The 19,728-nt window shown below is 57.7% G+C and overlaps 1 protein-coding gene across 2 annotated transcripts in view; it reads right to left on the bottom strand.

Annotated features, from left to right (window-relative positions):
• Positions 1 to 19,728, bottom strand: part of PTPRF (protein tyrosine phosphatase receptor type F) — an 86,274-nt gene that overhangs the window by 46,102 nt on the left and 20,444 nt on the right. For both annotated transcript variants that reach the window (XM_082613627.1, XM_082613628.1), the window contains exons 4-6: positions 16,877 to 17,022; positions 16,554 to 16,695; positions 3,959 to 4,147 (exon numbers count right to left, since the gene is read on the bottom strand). In XM_082613627.1, coding sequence (XP_082469753.1) covers positions 3,959 to 4,147; positions 16,554 to 16,695; positions 16,877 to 17,022 — 477 coding nt within the window. The remainder of the gene's footprint in view (positions 1 to 3,958; positions 4,148 to 16,553; positions 16,696 to 16,876; positions 17,023 to 19,728) is intronic.

Here is a 19,728-nt window from a genome sequence, read left to right as displayed (position 1 = left end):
GGGTCCCCCAGATTTCACATTGCCCCTGAGGGGTGCCAGTGTGTTCTGACAAAAGGAACCATCACTGAGAGTGGCCCTCCTGACAGACCGGCTGATGGTGGGATGGAGCAGGGGCTGCAGCCCTCAGGCCCACCGCAGAGTCCCATCCGCTGGGACAGCGGGTCTCTTCCCGCACCCGATGCCGGCTCAGGTGTCAGGGTGAGCAGTGGACAGGGTGGACAAGTGGTCTTCCAGGGTAACGGGGGTGGCGGCATGCACACGCAGGCGCCGGGAGGAGCGGAGCACCGGCAGTGTCCCACAGGGGCCTGTCCAGGCTTGGCAGAGTGCAGGGCCAACAGCAGTGGCTCGGAGCCCCACTTGGAGGTCAGCCCCCTCGCTGCTCCAGTGATGCTGCCCGCTCCTGACTTCCACTCTCCCTGAGCTTGTGCCCATTCCTCCAGGGCCCACACCGGGCCTCAAGTTCAAATTCTCCAAGAGGCTCAGGTTGTGGCGGCAGGTGACATCGCTTCGGAGAAGAAGGCGCCTGTCGAGCAGAATTCGTGCCTGGGCCGCGCACGCTGCCAACTGCCCTCCTCTCCAGCTCTTCATGCCCTGGTGACACGTGCTGGGGCTCGGCCCGCAGATGCCTGAGGAGTTCTGGGTACTGGTCAGGGCGGGCCTGAGGTCTGGAGAGGACGAGACTATGGCGCTCTGGGGCCCTAGCAGAGTCCCCAGGCTCCAGGTTAGTCAGATGTGACAGAAGCCCCCTGGATGCCGTCCCAGGGGAGCTCCCCAGCCTCGGATCTCCACGTGACCCGGGGTGGGTGACTCCCTAACTCAGCTGTAAAGTAGGCATGATAATCACAAACTGTCCTACTTCTCAGGGTTGCAGGAGAATCAAGTGCAACCAAAGGCAGGAAAGCACTTTGTAAACTGTTGGTGATGCGTAAACCGTGAGGCCCCTGTAAAAGCCGAGCGCTCAGGGGCCCGATTCCACTCCAACAGGGATGTCAAATGTGCATGAAACAGCCCCAGCACACTTCTCAATGGTACAGGATGGGGGCAGCAGCTATTGGGTCAAGGGTCAGGGCCCAGGGTCAGGCAGTGATGGAGAGAGTCCTGTCAGTTACTGCGGAGGTGGGATGACTGAGGCCCCTCAGGTGCCATCCCAGGAGTTGGACGTTGGGCCCACTACCCTTAGGTCACAGCTTCCAGGATGCAGGAAAGGTCAAACAAGAAAGTCTTCCCTGGACCTGGGAAGCAGGGGGAATGAACATTAGTCTGAAAGGACAGGGCCCAAAGGTCACGTTCAGGAAATCATCCTAAGGGCTCAGAGATACCTGTCCTATAGCGGGGCTTGTGCTGGCCACTTGTGGGGCCCTCACAGACGGGAGCCAATCCCAGGCCCTCCCTGCAGAGTGCCCAGCCTAAGTGAGCAGAGCTGGAGCCAGACGGTGACAACACAAAGCAGGGTGAGTCCTGAAGGAGCAGGTCTCAGGCAGAGAAGGGGAGCTTCACGTTCCAGTGAATGTGAGCAGAGGGCGAGGATGTGGTCGGGGGCTCAGTGCAAGTCGGGGAGTGGCCGGAGCTACAAAGAGCCCCATTCACGGAACCTCATCACACGCCAGTCAACTACAGCTCTCACTACCTTTGTCTCACCTAATCCTCACTGTAACTCCTTTTTAAAGAGGAGAAAACTGAAGCTCAAAGTTAAATAACTTAAGCGAGGCCAAAGAGCTAGTGGGTGCAGCCGGGACCTGATGACATGAGCTGGGGAAGATGACAGCTGGGGTTGAGATGAACCAGAGATGTGAGCTGGGGGAGAGCAAGAAGGGCTCTGTGTGCCTTGTTCAGGAGTGTGCACCTGACCATGGAGGCAATAAGACGCCACTGGGCTTGTCAGAGCACAGAGGGTGCAGGCAGAAAACTCCGCCAGTGCTGCAGGATGGATTCAGGGGGAGAGTCTGGAGGCAGGGAGAGCAGTGTTTGGTGACCTGGGATACGGCCAAGGCAGCAGAAGGAGAAAAGGGGACCAACTGAGAACTATGTGGGTGACAAATCAAGAGGGTTTGGTGGTTCCTTACATGGAGTAGGAATTGCAGTGTGTCCTAGGTTTCAGGTTACAGGGGCTGCCACTCAACAGAGAGAGGGTCAGTGGGAGAAGGGCACCGCTGTTTGGGAAGGAAGTTACCACCCTTCACAGTCAGGGTGACACCCAGAAGGCAGATGGGTGTTTTAGTCTAGAACTCCAGCAAGACGTCTGGGTTAGGGAGAACTGGGAATCTCAGGAGTGGAGGCAAATGGTACCTGAAGCTGTAAGGGTGGGCGAGCTGGCGGGGGAACGGCTGTGTCTCTGGGATAAGAGCAGGGTTCACAGGCTCCCCGGCTGGAGGAACGAGCAGGAGGGGCTGCTGGGCAGACAGAGAAGGGGCACCTGGAGAAGTAAGAGGGAAGCCAGGGAGACAGAGGAGAGAGTGGCTAAGAGGGAGGGAGGGTGTTGGCAGCTGCCGAGAGGCTGAGGAGGCTGGCGAGCAGCATCCAGGGGAGTCCTGGGCGGGAGCTGACTCACAGGGCCGTGAGTGGGTGCCACCGGGCCCGGCACACAGCAAGCACGACATGAACACTTGACGAACGAACGTGTGCGACAGCCCGCCTTCCCGGAACTGCTGCCACGGTCAGCGCCATTCCGGGCAGAGGCCAGGTCTGCGGGGAGGACCATCTGGCTGCTTGGGAAGCCTGCCTGGGGGCTGCGGGGAAACGGAGATGAGCTGAACCGTGGCGGTCACTGTGCCGCGCTGGGCAGTGGCCGCAAATGCTGGTGGACCGTTTCCTGCCTTGATTATAGCTGTTTTAATTAACTGCACTACAGTTGCCTCCATCTTGTTGAGTTTTAAATTAAATTAAATGAGCTAACACTTCACAGGCTGTCTCAGGTGGCCGTGGCTGGGGCCGGAATCCTGCCCCTGCTGGGTGGCTTATCCCTCACTCCTCCCCTGGGCACCACAGGGGTGCCCACCTGGCAGAAGCTGGTGAGGAGGGGCTGGCAGCCCAGGAAGTGGCAGGGCACCTCTGCAGCCTGCAGGGCCCTGAAAGGGGCACAGTCATGTCCTCCTTTGCGGTGTCAACACCATAGGTGATGGGCAGGGGGGGCTCTGGCTGGTGCTGCCCGAGCCATCCTGCCTGAGTCCGCCCTCCCACAGCTAGCAGGAGGGCTCCTGGACCAAGGTCTATCAGTGCAGCCCATGCTGGCAGCAGATGCAGAATTGCAGCTAAGGGGATTCCAAGGCTCCTTTCCTGCCTGCTCTGTTCCCACAAAAAAACTGAATCAATTATCCTGGCGGGAGCCTCGCAGGCAGATCGATCGACGGGGCGACACCTCCTGCCCGGTCAAGGCGGCATCCTTGCTCGCGGGGCTCCAAGCTGGCTCGACTGAGACATCCAGAGGAGACAGGTGGCCCTGGTGGCCGAGGGATGGCAGCACATCCCCCTGGCTCCAAGCCTCTGAGGTCCAGCCTTTTGAAGCCTGATGAATCAGGCATCTTTGGCCTCTTTCCCTGCCGTCTGAAGAAGCAAAGAGAAGCATCACCCAGGCCCCCCTCAGGCCAGGCTCCAGGGAAGGTGGAGGATGAGTGCCCACAGAGCACCTTCGCAGAGCCCAACACCAGGCTGGGAACAACACTTGTGCCTCAAGAAGCAGAGCTGGACTGAAGTCTGGAGTCTGACAATCCCGGGAAGGTGAAAGAATCACAGGTGACCAGCCCTCGCTGCCAAGCTTTCTTCCTGGGCAGGCCAGGTGGGCCTATAGCAGGATCTGGCCCACCCACTAGGCGCCCTCTGCTCAGCCCTGGAGGGTCAGCCCCAGGCTGAGGCCTCCCGTGGCTCCCAGGCACCCAGGCCCAAGAGGGAAGGCTGCGCTGGGTTCCGGCCTGATGCCTTTCCTGAAGTCTGCACGGCCCCTTGACCCTCGCCCTCTGCTCACCTGAACGCAGCTGCTTGATGCGGCCGTTGCTCGTGGCGGGGTCCACAGGGAGGAAGTCCTTGAACCAAGAGATCTCAGGGTCTGGATTCCCGCCCGCTGCGCACAGCATGGTGGCCGTGCGGGCCTTCTCCACCACCTTCAGCTGAGGCCCCATGTCAATGGAGGGGAAGCCGGGGGGCAGCTGTTCCTCTGCAGATAAAGAGCAGATGTGCACGTTAGGGCTGGCACTGCCTGCTCACGAGGACCACCCTAAGACTCCCAGGGTGGCTGGGATCGACTTATCTCTGCCCTGACTTCTAAGCATGAAGCCTGCCCTGACATGAGGAACCAGAGTCCCGAGCCCCACTGCCCAGCCCTGCCCTTCACAGGGCCAGGGAGCTGCCGTGGGGCCCACCCTGCCTTGTCAGGAAGTCTCCGGGTCTGAGAAGCAATGCCTCGGACTGCAGACATGAGCACTTATCTCTCCGGGGCCTGGGAAAATGAGGATTGAGGCTCTCCTGGCCACAGCAGAAAGTGCTCCACGGATGCTGGGCTGTAGGGAGCCTAGGGCTCACACAGTGGCATCAACAGCCACAACTCAACCCAAAGGCTCCCTGTGCTGTTCAGCCCCCACTCCCTCTCCTGCATGTGCAGTGTCCCCTCCACTGCCTGTATCCAGCCTTCAGCTCCACCACGTGGCAGAGCCCCACGTCATAGCCTGGGTTCTGGCCCCGACACTGGGCACCCTCTGCCCTACCAATGACCCACCTTCGACCCCCGGTCCTGACCCTGACCCTCCTCCCTCACTCAGTCCTGACCCTGGAAGCCATGGTCAGGCCTGGGGACCATGTCTGAGTACGTGGAGGCTAAAGAGATAAAAACGCCCTGTGAGGACACCAAAAGTTGACGAGGGGGGCAAAACTCCACGGCTGCCTTCTCCCGGCTTGCCAGGGGTTGAGGGCTCACTTCCATGAGAGCAACAGGCATGGACCGCAGCAGCACACCCCTACTCTCACTACACGTGGACTCGTGCATCAGCCCTGAGGGGCCAGGGATGGGGCAAGGCTGCCCACTCTGCACCCTTGGGAGCACACACTGGGCTGGTAGCACAGGCTCTGGATGAGTACAGACCAAGTGGAGCTCCCACCTCCATCACTCACTAGCTCTGTGACCTGGGAGTGTTACTAATCCTCTCCCTTTATCCATTTTTATCTATAAACAGGGTTCAAGTGCCCTCCTTGTAAAGCCGTTGTGAAGACTACACGCAACGATACACATAAGGTGCTGGAGAGTGCCTGACAAAGAATCCGAACCCAATGGCTGTTGGTAGACGTTATTATTATAACTAGCAAGGACTGGGCCACTGGGGGCAGACAGCTACCAAGACTTGGGCCTGGGGCCCCCTCTCCCGTCCTGGGCTGGCGAGAGGCGCTCCCTTCCAGGAGCAAACCACAGAGTGAGTGTGAGAAGTTGGCAAAGCCTCTCTGCCAGTGTGGATGCCAGGCACACCCAATGCGGGAAGGGGAACCCTGTCCTTTGTCAGTCTCCTGGCAGGGGAGCGGGGCTAAATGGTGGGGGAGACCAGGAGACCAGCACCGCTCCCGTCTCCCTCCTGCAGGCCCAGCACAAGACGAGCGTGTGGGGATGTTTGCTGAGGTCAGGCTCCTGTGCCAGGGAAAAGACAAGTGGGATCCTCAGAAGGGAGGAAAGTAGAGGTTGGCGGGGCTGGTCCCCCCAGAGACCCAGGGGGACTGGCTGGTGGGCAGGCAGGAGAGGAAGCTGGAGGAGCCTCAGCAGCAGGGGCAAGACATCGCTCTATCTGCTGCCACATCCCAGGGGGCGTTCTGCCGAGGCTCCAGCTGCCTGGGGCATCCCTAAGAGACTGTGGACCTGTCAGGAGAAGGGGGTGTCTCGGGCTGGGGAGCAGTAGGACTCCCAGCACGGTCTCGCCTCCCAGCTTCTCCCGGTAACTGGCAGAACACTTCCCCACCTGCAGCCCTTTTAAGTTCCAGACATGAACCCAGCGTGTCCTTGGCTGTAAATATGATCCCACAGCGTCCTGACTTTTAGCTCTGATTTTTAAAAGGACAACGTTAACAGTGGCAAGGAAAGGGAGGATGGAAATGAAGCAGGACTTGGGATGCGCCAAGCAGGGGAACAGCTTCCTTTGGTCCTGCCGTCACTTGCTTTTCCAGGAAGGCCCAGGCAGGGCTCCGTCCACCTCCACCCTCCCTGCCCTCCCCAACAGCCAGGGGACACTCAGGGCTGCTGGAGCCATCCTAGCCCACTGGGACACCAGTCTAGTTCTTCCCAGACCTCAATCCTACCTGCTCAGCCCTCCAGAGCAGTGGAGGAGGGAGGCGGGCAGGGCCTGCCAGAGTCAGGGCCCAGGAGTCAGCTCGCCTTCATCTCTACCCACAAGGTGCTGCTCAAGGAGAAGGGAAGAAGTACAAACATCTGCAGCCCTGTGTCCTGGGAATATACTCTGCATTCCTAACACGGGGAAAGTCTTTGGGATTTGTGCCAAATTAAGGACAATTAATTTTCCTCCCTCAATTATCGTGCCCTCAGTGGTTCTGTCCTTGGCTCAGATCATCCCTCAGGCACAACCGCCAGAGCCCAAAACTGGCGTGTGTGAAGAGCTGTCCATAAAACAGCGGGACCCAAAAGCCAGTCCCTTGTGCCAACTAGGCTTCCAGGCACAAGTCAAAAGGCTGTAGTTCTGCACCTTGGGGAAGGGAAGCGTGTCTCACAGGAGGACTCCAGCCCCTCGGGAGTGACCTGCTGTTGGCTCTTCCTTCTACGCTCACCCGCGGCGGCCTCCGGCACATTCAAATATAGCCAAGGACAGCAGCCAGTACCGATGCCCGTGTGTTTCTGGACAAGCTGAGCACTGGGCAGGTTGGTGTAAACTGACCCACTACCAGACTGTGACATTTATCCTCTTCACCCCCGCCTCCCCACCGCTCCCCGCTACCCCGCCCAGGAACCACAGAAGCTTGGGGCCACTGTAGCCTGAACCACTCAGGCTAAGGACCAGGGCAAATTCCTCAGGCTGACGTTGCATGATCACTCCAAACCCATCAACAACCGGGAAAACAGAAGTCCAGATATGAGGGATAAAGGTTAGATTTATGGAGCATTTACTAGTTCCAGGTACCGCGTTAAAATGCTTTACAAAATGATTTTACTGAAACTACGTAAGGTACGTGAGCAAATGGGGGTGTAGATATCTCGGAACCTGCCCAAGGTCACAGAGTTAAGTCGAGGTGGGGCTGGCATGAGACCAGGTGGTGGGACTCCTCGCCTGTCAGGGTAGGGGCGCCGGCGCCGGCGCCGGAAGGGCTCAGGGTAGTCCTGGGGGAGCCAGCCACCATCCTGCCCCGTACCACGCCCTCTGCCGGCTGGGCTTCAGGCCCGCAGCTCCGCTGCAGACCCCTGCACACACGCCGCAGCGTTTTTATTTACTGCAAAACGAACACGACTGTCCCCCACACATGGCCGCCCTCGGGAATGCACCCACGTTCCAACACATGCATCTACGGGTCACGCCGAATCCCCTCAAAACCCGTCCTGAGGGCGGAGGGGCTGCGGAGCGCCAGGAGAGGAAGGGTCCCTCCCCCTTCCAGGCCGCCGGTAACTATGGCAACGGCGGAGACTCTGCGCCGCGGCGGAAAGGCGGCACATGCCGTGTCCACGCGGGGCGCGCATCTGCGGTCCGAGCCGCTGCCCCCACTCCTGCCCCCGCCTGGGTGGAGGCACGGCGCCCCTTCTCAGGACCCCACTCCCCAACCCCAGGAAGTCCAGCTTCTTTCACGCTCAACCGACGCGTAGCTGGGGGCTGCCCCCCTAGTGTGCACAGTGCCGGGAAGTCCCTACACCTGCCTCGCAGTCTCAGTGCCAGACTTCCGCAGTGTCTGTGCCTCTGGGGCGAGGTCTATCCATCCTCTGATAAAAGGGTCCCCGAGAAGGAAAGAGAAACCCATGGGGACTTTAGGGGACCTCAGAGGTACTGGGGAGCCTCTACAGCCGTTTGTGGATTCTGCCTGTATGCATATGTAGGGCGCACACATTCCTAGTGTCTGCCCGCACAGATCTGTGTACCTGTGGTGGGTACACACGTGTGCATGAACTGCGATGGTCTTTAGATACTGCAGTGGGAACCCTGACCCCTTCTTCCCTGCTATCCCCACTGGGCAGAGGAAGGTGACAGGGTGTGGGGGGGGTTGGAGGATGGGTGTTGGGAGCCTAAGGCTCAGAGAGGGTCAAGAGATTGGCTGAGGTCCCCACAGCAGCGGTGGAGCTGGATCAGTTCAACTCCACAGCTCACCTGCTATCTTGGTGGCTTCCTGAAGGAGGAGGGAGATGCAAGAATAGGAAACACTGGAACAGGAGAGGCAGGGAGAGCTTTCTGGTGGAAGGGAGGGAGGGGCTGCCTGAGTAAGGGCTGTGGTCCGGGGAGAAGTGGGAAGGTAAGGCTGCTTGGAGCTAAGGCCTGATGGATGCAGCTGGGGTGGAGGTGGACAGGGGCTCAGCCTAGGCTGGCTGCAATGACTGGGGGAGGGGGCTGCTGAGGCCCCCTACAAAGCACACACAGGTCTCTTTGTCCAGCTCAGCCTGGGATGCCTGAGGCGGAGTCTGGGCCAGAGGGAGGGGGCTGCACCAGGGAAGCGGACAGATGGGGACGCCTTGCGGGGTCCCGGAGCGGGCGGCACCGTCTGTCAGCACGAACTTCTCACCCGTGTTTACCCAGATCCTGGCGGCTCTGTGCGCACGCAGGCACACACATACACAGGCTCCCTGGGGTGGCACCGTCTGTAGGCCTGACCCCCTCCCCCGTGCCTGAGTGTTGGGCCTGGCCTCACCCCTTCTCTGAACGTAGACAACTAGATACATGCACAACCAGGGACCCACAGAGATATACGTGGAGAAAGAGACAGGTGCAAAAATAGAAACCTACATGTGCGTGCGGAGGGGCACCTGCAGTGACAAGCACCTGTGGAAACAGACTCATGCAAGCAGATCCAGAGGGAGAGCACGCAGAGATGCAGAAACACACATGTGCAGACATGCAAAGATAACACGTATGCTGACACACGTGTCCCTGGAGACGCATGCAGGGACAGAGCCGAGAAACGCAGACAGAGACGCATGAGGGGACCTCGTGGGTGGCAGGGCTGCTGGTTCCCCCAGCCCTCCTGGCACTCTAAGGAAACCAAGGCTGCCTCAGGCCCTGTCCCTGAGGCAGCTCCATCCTTAGCAAGGTCAGGGCCAAGACACCCCCTAGCAGGTGGGAAGGGCTCCTCAGACCCGCAGGCTCCCACACTCTCCCAGAGAGCCCCACCCCACCCCCAGACTTCCAGGCAGTAAGGGGGGCCTGGGGAGCCTTGGGCTCCCTTCGCAGCTTTCAGGCTTGATTTTCAGCTTTTTCTAAGAGAAAACTCCCACCTCTTTTAGCACTCAGATTTCATCAAACTTGGCATCTTAAAAGCCTGTTTTGTTTTTGAGTCTGAGCTGTTTGGGGCCTGTCGGCAGCACAAGCTAGCTGAGAACAGCCAAGCAGCCGAGGCCTCCCCCTTGCAGTCCCCCACCTCCAGGGCTTCCCTGGCACCTCACAGGGCTCTACACAACCTGGTTGGTGAGGCCTCCCAGCCACACACACCCAGGTGAACCTGGGGACCGTCCCCAGGCCTGTACCCTTTCCACATTCCAGCTTCTGGGCCCTGAACCACAGCGAACTCTTCCTGGGGTCCCCACCTCAGTCCCACTCCAGGACGACTCTTTTGATCCCTTTACTCCCCTAGGTTCAGACCCAGTCCCTCCAGACCACTGAGAGCCTCCCACTCACTCCTCAGGTCCCTGCAGCCCAGCTGCCACCCCCATGGCTTCCTGCCAGCGTGCTCACCAAGGTCAACCATGACTCCACGGAGCTAAGTCCAAAAGACACGTCTCATCGTTCATCCTGCCTGACCTCTCGACAGCACCCCTCCCTGCTCCTTCCAGACGCTTTTCTCTTGACTTCCACGGACTCACCCCTACCTCTCAGACACCTCCTCACCAGATTCCTATGCAAACTCCCCTCCCAACATGGAGAGCTAGCGTCTGGGGCTCCATCCGGGCCCTCTTCCTCCCCCTTGGCTCTGGCTCCCTAAGATATGCCATTTCTCCACCCTCAAAACTGCATCTCCACATGTCCCTCGGAGTGCCAGTCCTCCTTGACACCCCTACCTCCAATGCCTGCGCACACCCGATACAACAGATTTCTAAGTGGACTCATCAACTTGCCCCTCAAACCAGGTCCTCCTCCCATACCTGAACCTTAGAAAATAGCACTGCCATCTACCTGGCCCAGAGCCAGCAACCCCGAGTCTCCCGCCTTCCCAGTCCCACAGGTGGCCAGGCAGGCCACCACTCTCTCTAAACTGCATGAAACCCAGTCTCCCTTCCTTCCCTACCCACTGCCTGGGTTTGGGCCACTACCACCTCTTGCCTGGGCTGCAGTGCTGCCCCGGCCTCTCCCTGGTGTCCCTGTACCCCACTCTGTACCCCCAGGGACCTTTCTGAAGCATAAATTTTATCAAGTCATTCCCCTGATTAAAATCCTCTTTCCCCTGGCAACCAGAGAGAGGGGGCACCTCACCAGGGATGGGGAAGGTACACACGCAGGGGCATTTAAAACCTCCGACTTGGCTAGCTGTTCCCGGAGGTGCTGGCTCCGCTGTGGTCCTGAGGCTGGGGGAGATGGCAGTGGGCGAGGGAGCCATGGGCACAGCAGGGCCATGTAAGCACCCGTGACCACAGGGGTGGGAGGGGCAGGCTAGGCACAGGGAACGTGTCCACTGTCCGTGGCTGACAGAAGAGGCAGGTGTACTGGCCACCCCACAAGTGGACCCATTCAGAAGGGAGTCCGCTTGGACCTTGAACGCCAATCAGAGATAGAAAAAAATGGGGGATCCCAGGTACCAAGAAACCCAGAGTCTGATCTTCTAGACCCTCCTGGCAGTGCCCACCTACTGACACCTCTCCCAGCCCCACACCTGGGGCCCAGATCTCTCCAGGAAATGGTTGCAGAGCCTCGTGTCTGCATGGTTCTGAATGCGACTACAGTCACAATGCGGCGGGGGTGGGGGTGGAAGGACAGGTCACAGATCCCACAGTCACTGGGCCAGAAGCACTTAGGTCATGCCTCAGCTGCGAGGGGAGGAGCAGAAGCCGGCCTGGATTCTAGCTGCTGGGGCTCCTTCTACATCTTCCATGGATGCAAATCAGGGAGGTGACAGGCCCAGCTTCCTCAAAACAAGCCCATGACCTAGACACGTATGCAGGCAACAGGAAGGGGGCACATCTTGCCACCTAAGGAGTCATCCTCTGCCTGGTAGCCCTTTACCCAAACTCCCCACCCTCCTAAGTCAGGCCTGGGCCAGGGGCAGGGAGGAGGGTGGGGCAGGGAGAGATGACTCCATGCGAAAACGCCCACCCACCCTGAAAACACAAGCTTCTGTACTGGCCCCGCTCCAGGTTCAGCCAGCCCAGGACCGCAGGGCAGGGTCATATGTTGCTCATCAGCCCTCACGTCCCTGAGGCTGTTTCCAAAGGGGCTGTGGGTGGGTGGGGTTCAAAAGGGCCTCCATCATCCCACAGTCCCAAAACCAGGGTGAGAACAGCTGTGGAGCTTGGGGGTCCCAGCCCAGCACGGACTGCCCACCTCCCCCAGTCACGACCCCACATGCCTCACAGCTGGCCTCCCGCAGGGCCTATCCGGAACAAAGGGGGCAAGGCCAGGCACTCCATGAGAGCACCTGGATTCCTGTGTGGCCTGAGCGGTGTGGTCCTGGCCAGTCAGCAGACACCAAGGCCTGGTGGGAACAGGTGAAAGGGAGCCTGGGCTCGATGAGGGGAGGGGAGGAAGAGGAGAGAGTCCCAAGGTCTGGGCAGGATCCCTATCTGGGGCCCCCTCCCTTCTGGCCTGGCTGCAGAGGAACTGCTGAGGTGCAGTTCTCAGAGGCACTGCGAACAGCTCAGCCTGACCACTCTGCCCCACGTCCATCTCTGTCCAGCTGTCCCGGCTGACCGATAGCTCCGAGCAGGGATCCTGTGGGGTCCAGGAGACAATGAGCCCAGACACAGCATCTCTGGCCTCCACAGCACCAGACTGACCGCACACACTCAGCCCAGGCTGCTTGCTGCGCACCCCTCCCCCCGCCACAGACACAGGCCATAAGGTGTCCACCACCTGCTGTACACACCCCACCCCACACACACTGCCTGATGTGCGTACGCGCAAGCACGTGTGCATTCACGCGCACACACACACGCAGCCGGACGTATGCCCCCTGCTTTATATACAACCCATAAGGCACACACAGCCCCTAAGACTGTAACACCACACCACACACCTCACACACACTGCCTTACAGACAGCACACAGGGCACTCACCACACGCAGGGTGCACGCTACCTGCTGTAGCCATGACCACGAGGCAAATGCTGCCTCCTGCACTCGGGGGCCCCAGAGCCAGGTGCCCACCACAAAGTCAGAAACGGCTTATCCCTGCTCCTCGACCTCTTCCCTCCTCCTTGCCCCTCTTTCCCTTCTCCTCCTCCTTCTTGGCCCTTCCAGAACCTGCCCAAGTCATCAGGGCCCTGCCCACACCTCTGCTGTCTGGCCTCCTCTGGGGCTTTCCTGACCACAGTACCAGTACCGCCCGGCTGGAACCTACTGGCCCACGTGAATCCACAACCTCCAGACTGAGCTCCAGGACCCTCCTGGCTTCCCCACACCCTGGAGGGAAAGGCCAGGAAGCAAGGCCCATCTCCCCTCCCCCTCCACTCCCCCTCCCTCACGAGAGAAAATGTCAGATTCCCTGTCTCAGTGGCGGCAGCGGGCGGGTTGGAGGGGGAGTGATTCAGCCTCAAGAGTGCGGCGTGAGAAGAGCTTTTCCTGCCATTACCCGGCGAGGGAGAGACTGGTGCGCTAATGGCTTCAATTACCACTCAGACAGGAACACTGGGCGGCTCACCCCCAGCCAGCTTGTGCCGGGTACCCCCACTCGGTACCCAGCGGGGCCTAGGGGGCGGGGAGCAGCCGGCTGGGCATCACAGGGCAGTCGGGACTCACTGGGAGTGGCAGTCCTGCCCAGAGAGCTGGCTGCAAAGGCCACGAAGTGGGAGGGGTGTGGGGTGCTCCCGGAGTGTGAGGGGAGCTGGGCATGGCACAGAGCAAGGCAGGGCAGAGAGCTTGGCGTGGACTCGTAGGCCTGGGAGGCAGCAACCCCTCACCTGAGCCAAGTCACCCCAGAGAGCCCTGGGCCACTCCCCTGAAGAGCCCAGTGTGTGGTGAGCCATAGGCAGTTTATGATGCGGGTAAGGGACTCAACCTTTATTCCCAGCCCCCAAGCCGGCTTCATCCTCTCCCCAGCCCTCCTCCCAGGAGTGACCCTGGCTGTCTTCTGGCCCCAGCCCACAGCTGTAGTCACACCATACTTTCACCCAACTCCTACACACACCCAGCTTCTCTGGCCAGCACAGGAGGCCTGGCGCAGCAGGGCGGGGCTGCTTTCCTCTGGCCCCGCCCCCTGGCACCTTTGAGGCCTCCCTCTCCCCTCCTTTCTGCCATGCCCAGAGCCAGACGATCAAGGTTATGCAGACCAACATGGTAAGTCAGCATTTCATCTTGCGGGTGCTGTGTTTCAGGAGCAGCAGGGGCTCATTCAGGCCCACGGCTCCATCTCGGCTGGGCCAGGCACACGGGTAGGGCCCTACACGCTTCCCAACCTCATCAGACATCTCCCACCCCGAGAAGCACAAACAGACCCCAGACCCCTGCTAGAGAAACCCTCATCCAAGAAGGCCCCTCTAGAAGGACAGACCCCTGCAAGTCTGAACCCCCTTACCTCAGCCCCTGCAAGAACATCCCAATCCTCCTCAACCCTTTAAAAGATAAAGCTGCCCAGGGCAGAGGTGGGGATAGGAGAGTGCCGACAGAGGACTTGGGGAGAGCAAGGGCCAAAACTGGGGTGTAGGGGCTTTGGGGGGACTTTTCTTCCAACACTAATAAGAAGGCTCTCTTTCCCTTAATATGAGGGCCTGAGAGATGCCCTCTGGGGTGGGAGCCACAGTCTGGCCCTTCAGCCACCTCCCAAATGCCAGGGCAAGGCAGATGGCTCCTGCTGGGGCAGGCAGCAACAGGAGGGAGGGTAGTGCTGAAATACCTGTCCTGAGGTCATAAGTGGGGAAACTGAGGTCAGGGGTGGCAGGGAGCACCCTGAAAGCACTCAACCATCAGGGATCTTGGCCCAGGGCCTGTCCTCTGGGCCCCCCGCCCCCCACAGGAGTGGATGGTGGGGGCTGTATCACCCAGATGATGCCAGGCAGCAGAGACGCCAGGTACAGCCAGCTCACACGTCTGGCCCTTGCGATGTGCTGCTTCCAGCCCAATAGCAGCTACCATTCATGCTGGAATCCGGCAAGGTGCTTAACTCCTATTTAATCCTCCCTACCAGCCTGGGTGGCAAGTACTACGTCCCTATTTACAGATCGAGCAAATGAGGCTCAGAGGCATGGTTACTTGCCTGAGGTCACAAGGTGAGAGAGTAAGTGGTCGAGAGGCCCTGCTCTTAACCACTGTCCTCCACTGCCCCTCTAAGCTGGAGGGCCCTGCCCCGCCTCGCAGCAGACACACAGTCACAAAGGAGTTACTGAATGGACGTGTGTGTGAACACATAAAGCCACAACGTAAAAATGGCCAATATGAAAAGACGTTCAACTGCTCTGTAATCAAAGAAATGCAAATTAAATTGAGATGCCATTTTTTGCCTATTAACTTAGCGAAGACTTTTTTTTTTTTTTTTTTTTTTTTTGCTGTACGCGGGCCTCTCACTGTTGTGGCCTCTCCCGTTGCGGAGCACAGGCTCCGGACGCACAGGCTCAGCGGCCATGGCTCACGGGCCCAGCCGCTCCGCGGCATATGGGATCCTCCCAGACCGGGGCACGAACCCGTATCCCCTGCATCGGCAGGCGGACTCTCAACCACTGCGCCACCAGGGAGGCCCGCGAAGACTTTTTAAAATGATAATTCCCACTGCTGGTGAGGATAAGCAGAAAAGAGGCCCCTCTTATGCCCTGCTTGGTGGGAGTGTAAACTGACACAGTCTTCTGGAAATACTGAAAAGGCTTAAAATCGCATGTGCACTTTGATCCAGCAACTCCACTTCCATGCATCTAGAATAAGGAAATAATCAGGAAGGTGAACACATCTTATCTGCAAGGAAGCGTATAGCACCTTATTTATAAAAGCAAAAAACTGGAAACAACATATGTGTCCAACAATAAGGGAGTGGCTAAATAAATTAGGGTACTTGCACGTGACACTTACCCACAGCCATTAAAAATAATGATGCAGAAAAAAATGGCGAGGAAGATGTTCATGAAATGTTTTTTTAAAAAGCAGTCCACAAATCATTGAGCAGAATGTAATCCTGTTTTTGTTACATATATCATGCATGCACAGAAAATGGACTGTAAGGAAATAACCAAAAGTTAATAGTAGAGGTAAGAGAAACAGGTGATTTTTATTTTTTCCTATGTGTTATTTTATACTTACCAAATTTTCAACAGTGAACAGGTATTGTTACTGTAATTTTTTTTTAAAAAAAGCAACAATCAATGCCATATTTTGAAAATACAGGCAGACACATTCAGACTGGTGACTCCATCATGGCTGGGGTGGGGGGGGCGATCATGTCACTCTCTATTTGTGGCTTCCTATATCCCCAGGAAAGTGTTCATTTCTCAGCCTGGTCCTGTGTCATCTGCCCTCCAGTCTCTCCAGGCTCACGTTGAATTACTCTTCCCCGTTTCTCTGTGTCCTCCAGTGACCCCCCCACCCCAAAACCAAACGGAACCACTCAGAGTTCCTTGAAAGCACCATTCTCTCCTGCCTCTGGGCCTTGGCACATGCTGATGCTATTCCCCTGCCGAGGTCCCCAACCCAACTCCCACTTGTCCCCAGGACTCAGACCACAGCTCCCTTCTACGCTGTACCCTGCCCCACAGTCCCCTGGGCCACACCCGCAGGACTTATTGGAAGACTGAAGTCTCAAGGGCAGGACCGGGTCAGATAACTCTCAGGACACAAGGCAGCATTAGGGAGTGTTTGTGAATGAACGGAGGAGCCGCAGAGTGAGAGAAGTCATTAAAGTCCACATACGGAGCCCCAGCCTCCAGCTTAGGGCCCTTGCTCCTAACGGTGACTGGGAACACACCTCTCTGAGGCCTACTGCCAGGTTCCACATGAAAATCACAACCACTGCCACGAGTCATGTACCCCAAACGATATGTAGCTGCAGCCCCACACCTCAAGTCAGTCCCCAGACCCACCGAGCAACATCCCGGCTCTGCAGAACACAAAGACACGAGGCACACAGCGGGCTTTGGCACAGGCCAAAAATCCAGTGACCGTCCCTGCCCACCACTGACCTTCGCTGACCCCAGGATGGCCAGTAGTTTTCCTTTCCATAAAAACACCCCAGCCCACGGTGGGGACGGGCCTGGCTGGCTGGCTCATCCCTGCATCAGTCTCCGCACCCACCAGGCCCCATCCCTCCCCAGCACGTACCTTCGAGCACTGAGAGCTTGGCACTAGTGTTGATCTCTCCCAGACTGTTGGTGGCCGTGCACTCATAGATGGCTTCATCTCGCTGCACCCGCAATGGCTGGATTCGCAGCACGGACCCTGCCCCGTCGTCAAACTCAATTACCTGCCGCAGGACAGACACGTGGTCACAGCCTGCTCAGGACACAGAAGCCTGCTCAGGGTCAGCCATCCTCTCACTGCCAAAAGGCCCCCAAGGAGGGAGACCAAGAGCAGGTGAGGTAGGACCAGACCCCAGAATAGGCAGACCTGGAGCCCTGCCTGCCCCTTCCCACCCGAGACTGTACCTCGAAGCGCTGGGAGCTGACTTTCTTCCCCTTCTTCATCCATGTGATGCGCGGCTTGGGTTCCCCTGTGGCTTGGCACACGAAGGAGGCCACCCCTCCTGACAGCCCAGTCTGGTCCTCAGGGACCTTAATGAAGACAGGTTTGCCTGGAGAGATAGAGACACCAAGTCATCATGGCACAGTCACTGCCAACATGGCCTGTACTACAGGGGGCAGGCATGGGGTGGGGGGCAAGAAAGATCTATAGAGGAAATAACAGTAGCGACGCCTAACCCTTATGCAGTGCTTCTTATGTGCCAGGCACTCTTCAAAGAGCTGTGAGAACATGAGCTGGGTGCTACACTTATCTGTGCTTATAGAGAAGGAAGTCAAGACACACAGAGATTAAGGGATTTGCCTAACATGACAGCTGGTTAGTGGCAGAGCCAAGATTTGAACCCAGGCGACTGAGTCTGGAGTCCATACTTTAACTACTACACTCTTCTGTCTCCCATCCCCCCATCAATTCCAAGCTCTAGGACAAAGGCATGCTGAGAGCTGCTGGGAACAGCCCTAGCATCTCCCCTGGATGCGTCCCTCCCCCACTGCTCTCCACCAGGGTGATGGTACCTCCATCCACCGCAAGGCTCAAGCCAGAAACCGTGACTCCACCTCTCCCTGGCCCCCACACACCATCAGTCCTGAAGGCCTAGACATTCCACCTCCTAAGTTTCTCTGGATGTCTTCCCAGGTGAATGCTGTCCTGTAAATCTGCCCTCCCCACCTGGCTCCCACTGGCTGGGTTATTGCCTTCCGATGGCTTGGACGTCTCCCCAAAGTGTCCACAGAGAGGCAGGGGGAGGGGGAGAAGGGAGGGGGCTTGGACACTGTACTGCCATGCCCACCCACGTCACCTTGATACACACACCAGGGCCAACCTGGAATCCCACCACCCAGGGTCACAAGACCCTGGAAACCCGGCCTTCATTAAGATGTAGAAATGCCTTGCTAATCCTGATAGCGGATCCATTTCCGATTAATCAGACCAATGAACAGCTCCAGGAAGGCTGCTACCATGAGAAATGACATTTCAGACCACCTGCTCGGTGCCGATGAGCCCAGGCCTGGTCTGGTCTCTGGAACAAAAACATGTTTGTTCAATGATGATAATCCCACTCTGCACCAGGTACTTTATCTCATTTAGTCCTTCACTGTTGTTATCCCCAGTTTAGAGGCACAGAGAGGTCAAGTCACTAGCCCAAGGTCACACATCCAATAAGCGGCACATCTGAGATTTGAATTCAAGCCTATATGACTCCAAGACACCTGCCAGAAACAGTTCACATTGATATAGTTGGGGGCCTTGTCAAGAGCAGAGTCAGTGGGGTGGCAGGGGCCAAAGCCAGACCAAAGAATGTCAAGGAGCAAGAGGTGAAGAAGTGGAGAGCAGAGTACAGTGACTATTTAAAGAACACTGGGGACTTCCCTGGTGGTGCAGTGGTTAAGAACCCAGCTGCCAATGCAGGGGACATGGCGGGGGTTCGATCCCTGGTCTGGGAAGGTTCCCACATGCTGCGGAGCAACTAAGCCCATGCGCCACAACTACTGAGCCTGTGCTCTAGAGCCCGCGAGCCACAGTTACTGAGCCTGTGTGCCACAACTACAGAAGCCTGTGCGCCTAGAGCCTGTGCTCCACAACAAGAGAAGCCACTGCAATGAGAAGCCCATTGTGCACCGCAACGAAGAGTAGCCCCTGCCCGCCCGCAACTAGAGAAAGCCCACACACAGCAACAAAGATCCAATGCTGTCAAAAAAAAAAAAAAAAAGAAGATTGGCTGTGATGGGGAAGATAAAGAGAAGATGGCACCTGGAGGATGGGCTGAAGGGAGGTTTTTACATTCTTGCTTCTTTTTTTTTTAAGATTTATTTATTATTTATTTAATTTATTTTTGGCTGTGTTGGGTCTTAGTTGCGGCACGTGGGATCTTTGTTGAGGCATGCGGGATCTTCGTTGTGGTGTGTGGGGGCTTCTGTCTGGTTGTGGCGTGCGGGTTTTCTCTCACTAGTTGTGGTGCACAGGCTCCAGGGCACGCGAGCTCTGTAACTGTGTCACAGGGGCGTAGCTGCCCCGCGGCATGTGGGAATCTTAGTTCCCTGACCAGGGATAGAACCCGCGTCCGCTGCAGTGCAAGGTGGATTCTTTACCACTGGACCACCAAGGAAATTCCTACTCTTGTTTCTCTTTTTCCTAAGATGTGAAAGATAATATTTATTTATTTATTTAATGCTGATGGGAAGGAGCCAGCAGAGGGAGAAGGTGCTGATCAGTGGAGAGAAGAGGGACAGCAGATGGGGCAGAGTCTCTGAGGAGGGAAGGGTCTGGGGGACCACCAGGGTCGGGAGTGACAGCTGCAGGTACAGAGAGCTGGGAGGGCTCAGCCTTGCAGGGAGCAGGGAGGGGCCCATCTTACCCAGCACCCCAGGGTCCAGTGGGCTCTGGAGGTTTTATGTAATTATTAAGAAAGTCACTCACCATCTCTGAGCCTCATCTGCAAAATGGTGCTAGTGATAGGGATCTGTGCACACGAAATGTGATGATGTCTGCAGGCTGCTTGCACAGGCTGGACACGTGGTGGACCTTGCCCGTGGGCAGCCATCACCCTCCTTAGCATCAGTAGTCTTATCACCCCCGTTTTAGAGATGCAGAAATGGAGGCTCAGAAGGTTAAACAACAGACAAATCACAGACGGATCTGGAGTAGAGCTAGGGTTTGATCCAGGATTCCAAATCCTAAGCACATCCTACAGCACCCAGGGCCCCCCTGGAGGAAGGAGACGCGGGGACCTACCTGACTGCTCTTGGAATACCCAGAG

Source organism: Mesoplodon mirus (assembly GCF_964341445.2).
Source record: "Mesoplodon mirus genome assembly, chromosome: 3".
NCBI classification, from domain to species: domain Eukaryota; kingdom Metazoa; phylum Chordata; class Mammalia; order Artiodactyla; family Ziphiidae; genus Mesoplodon; species Mesoplodon mirus.
This window is presented reverse-complemented; position numbering and strand designations above follow the sequence as displayed.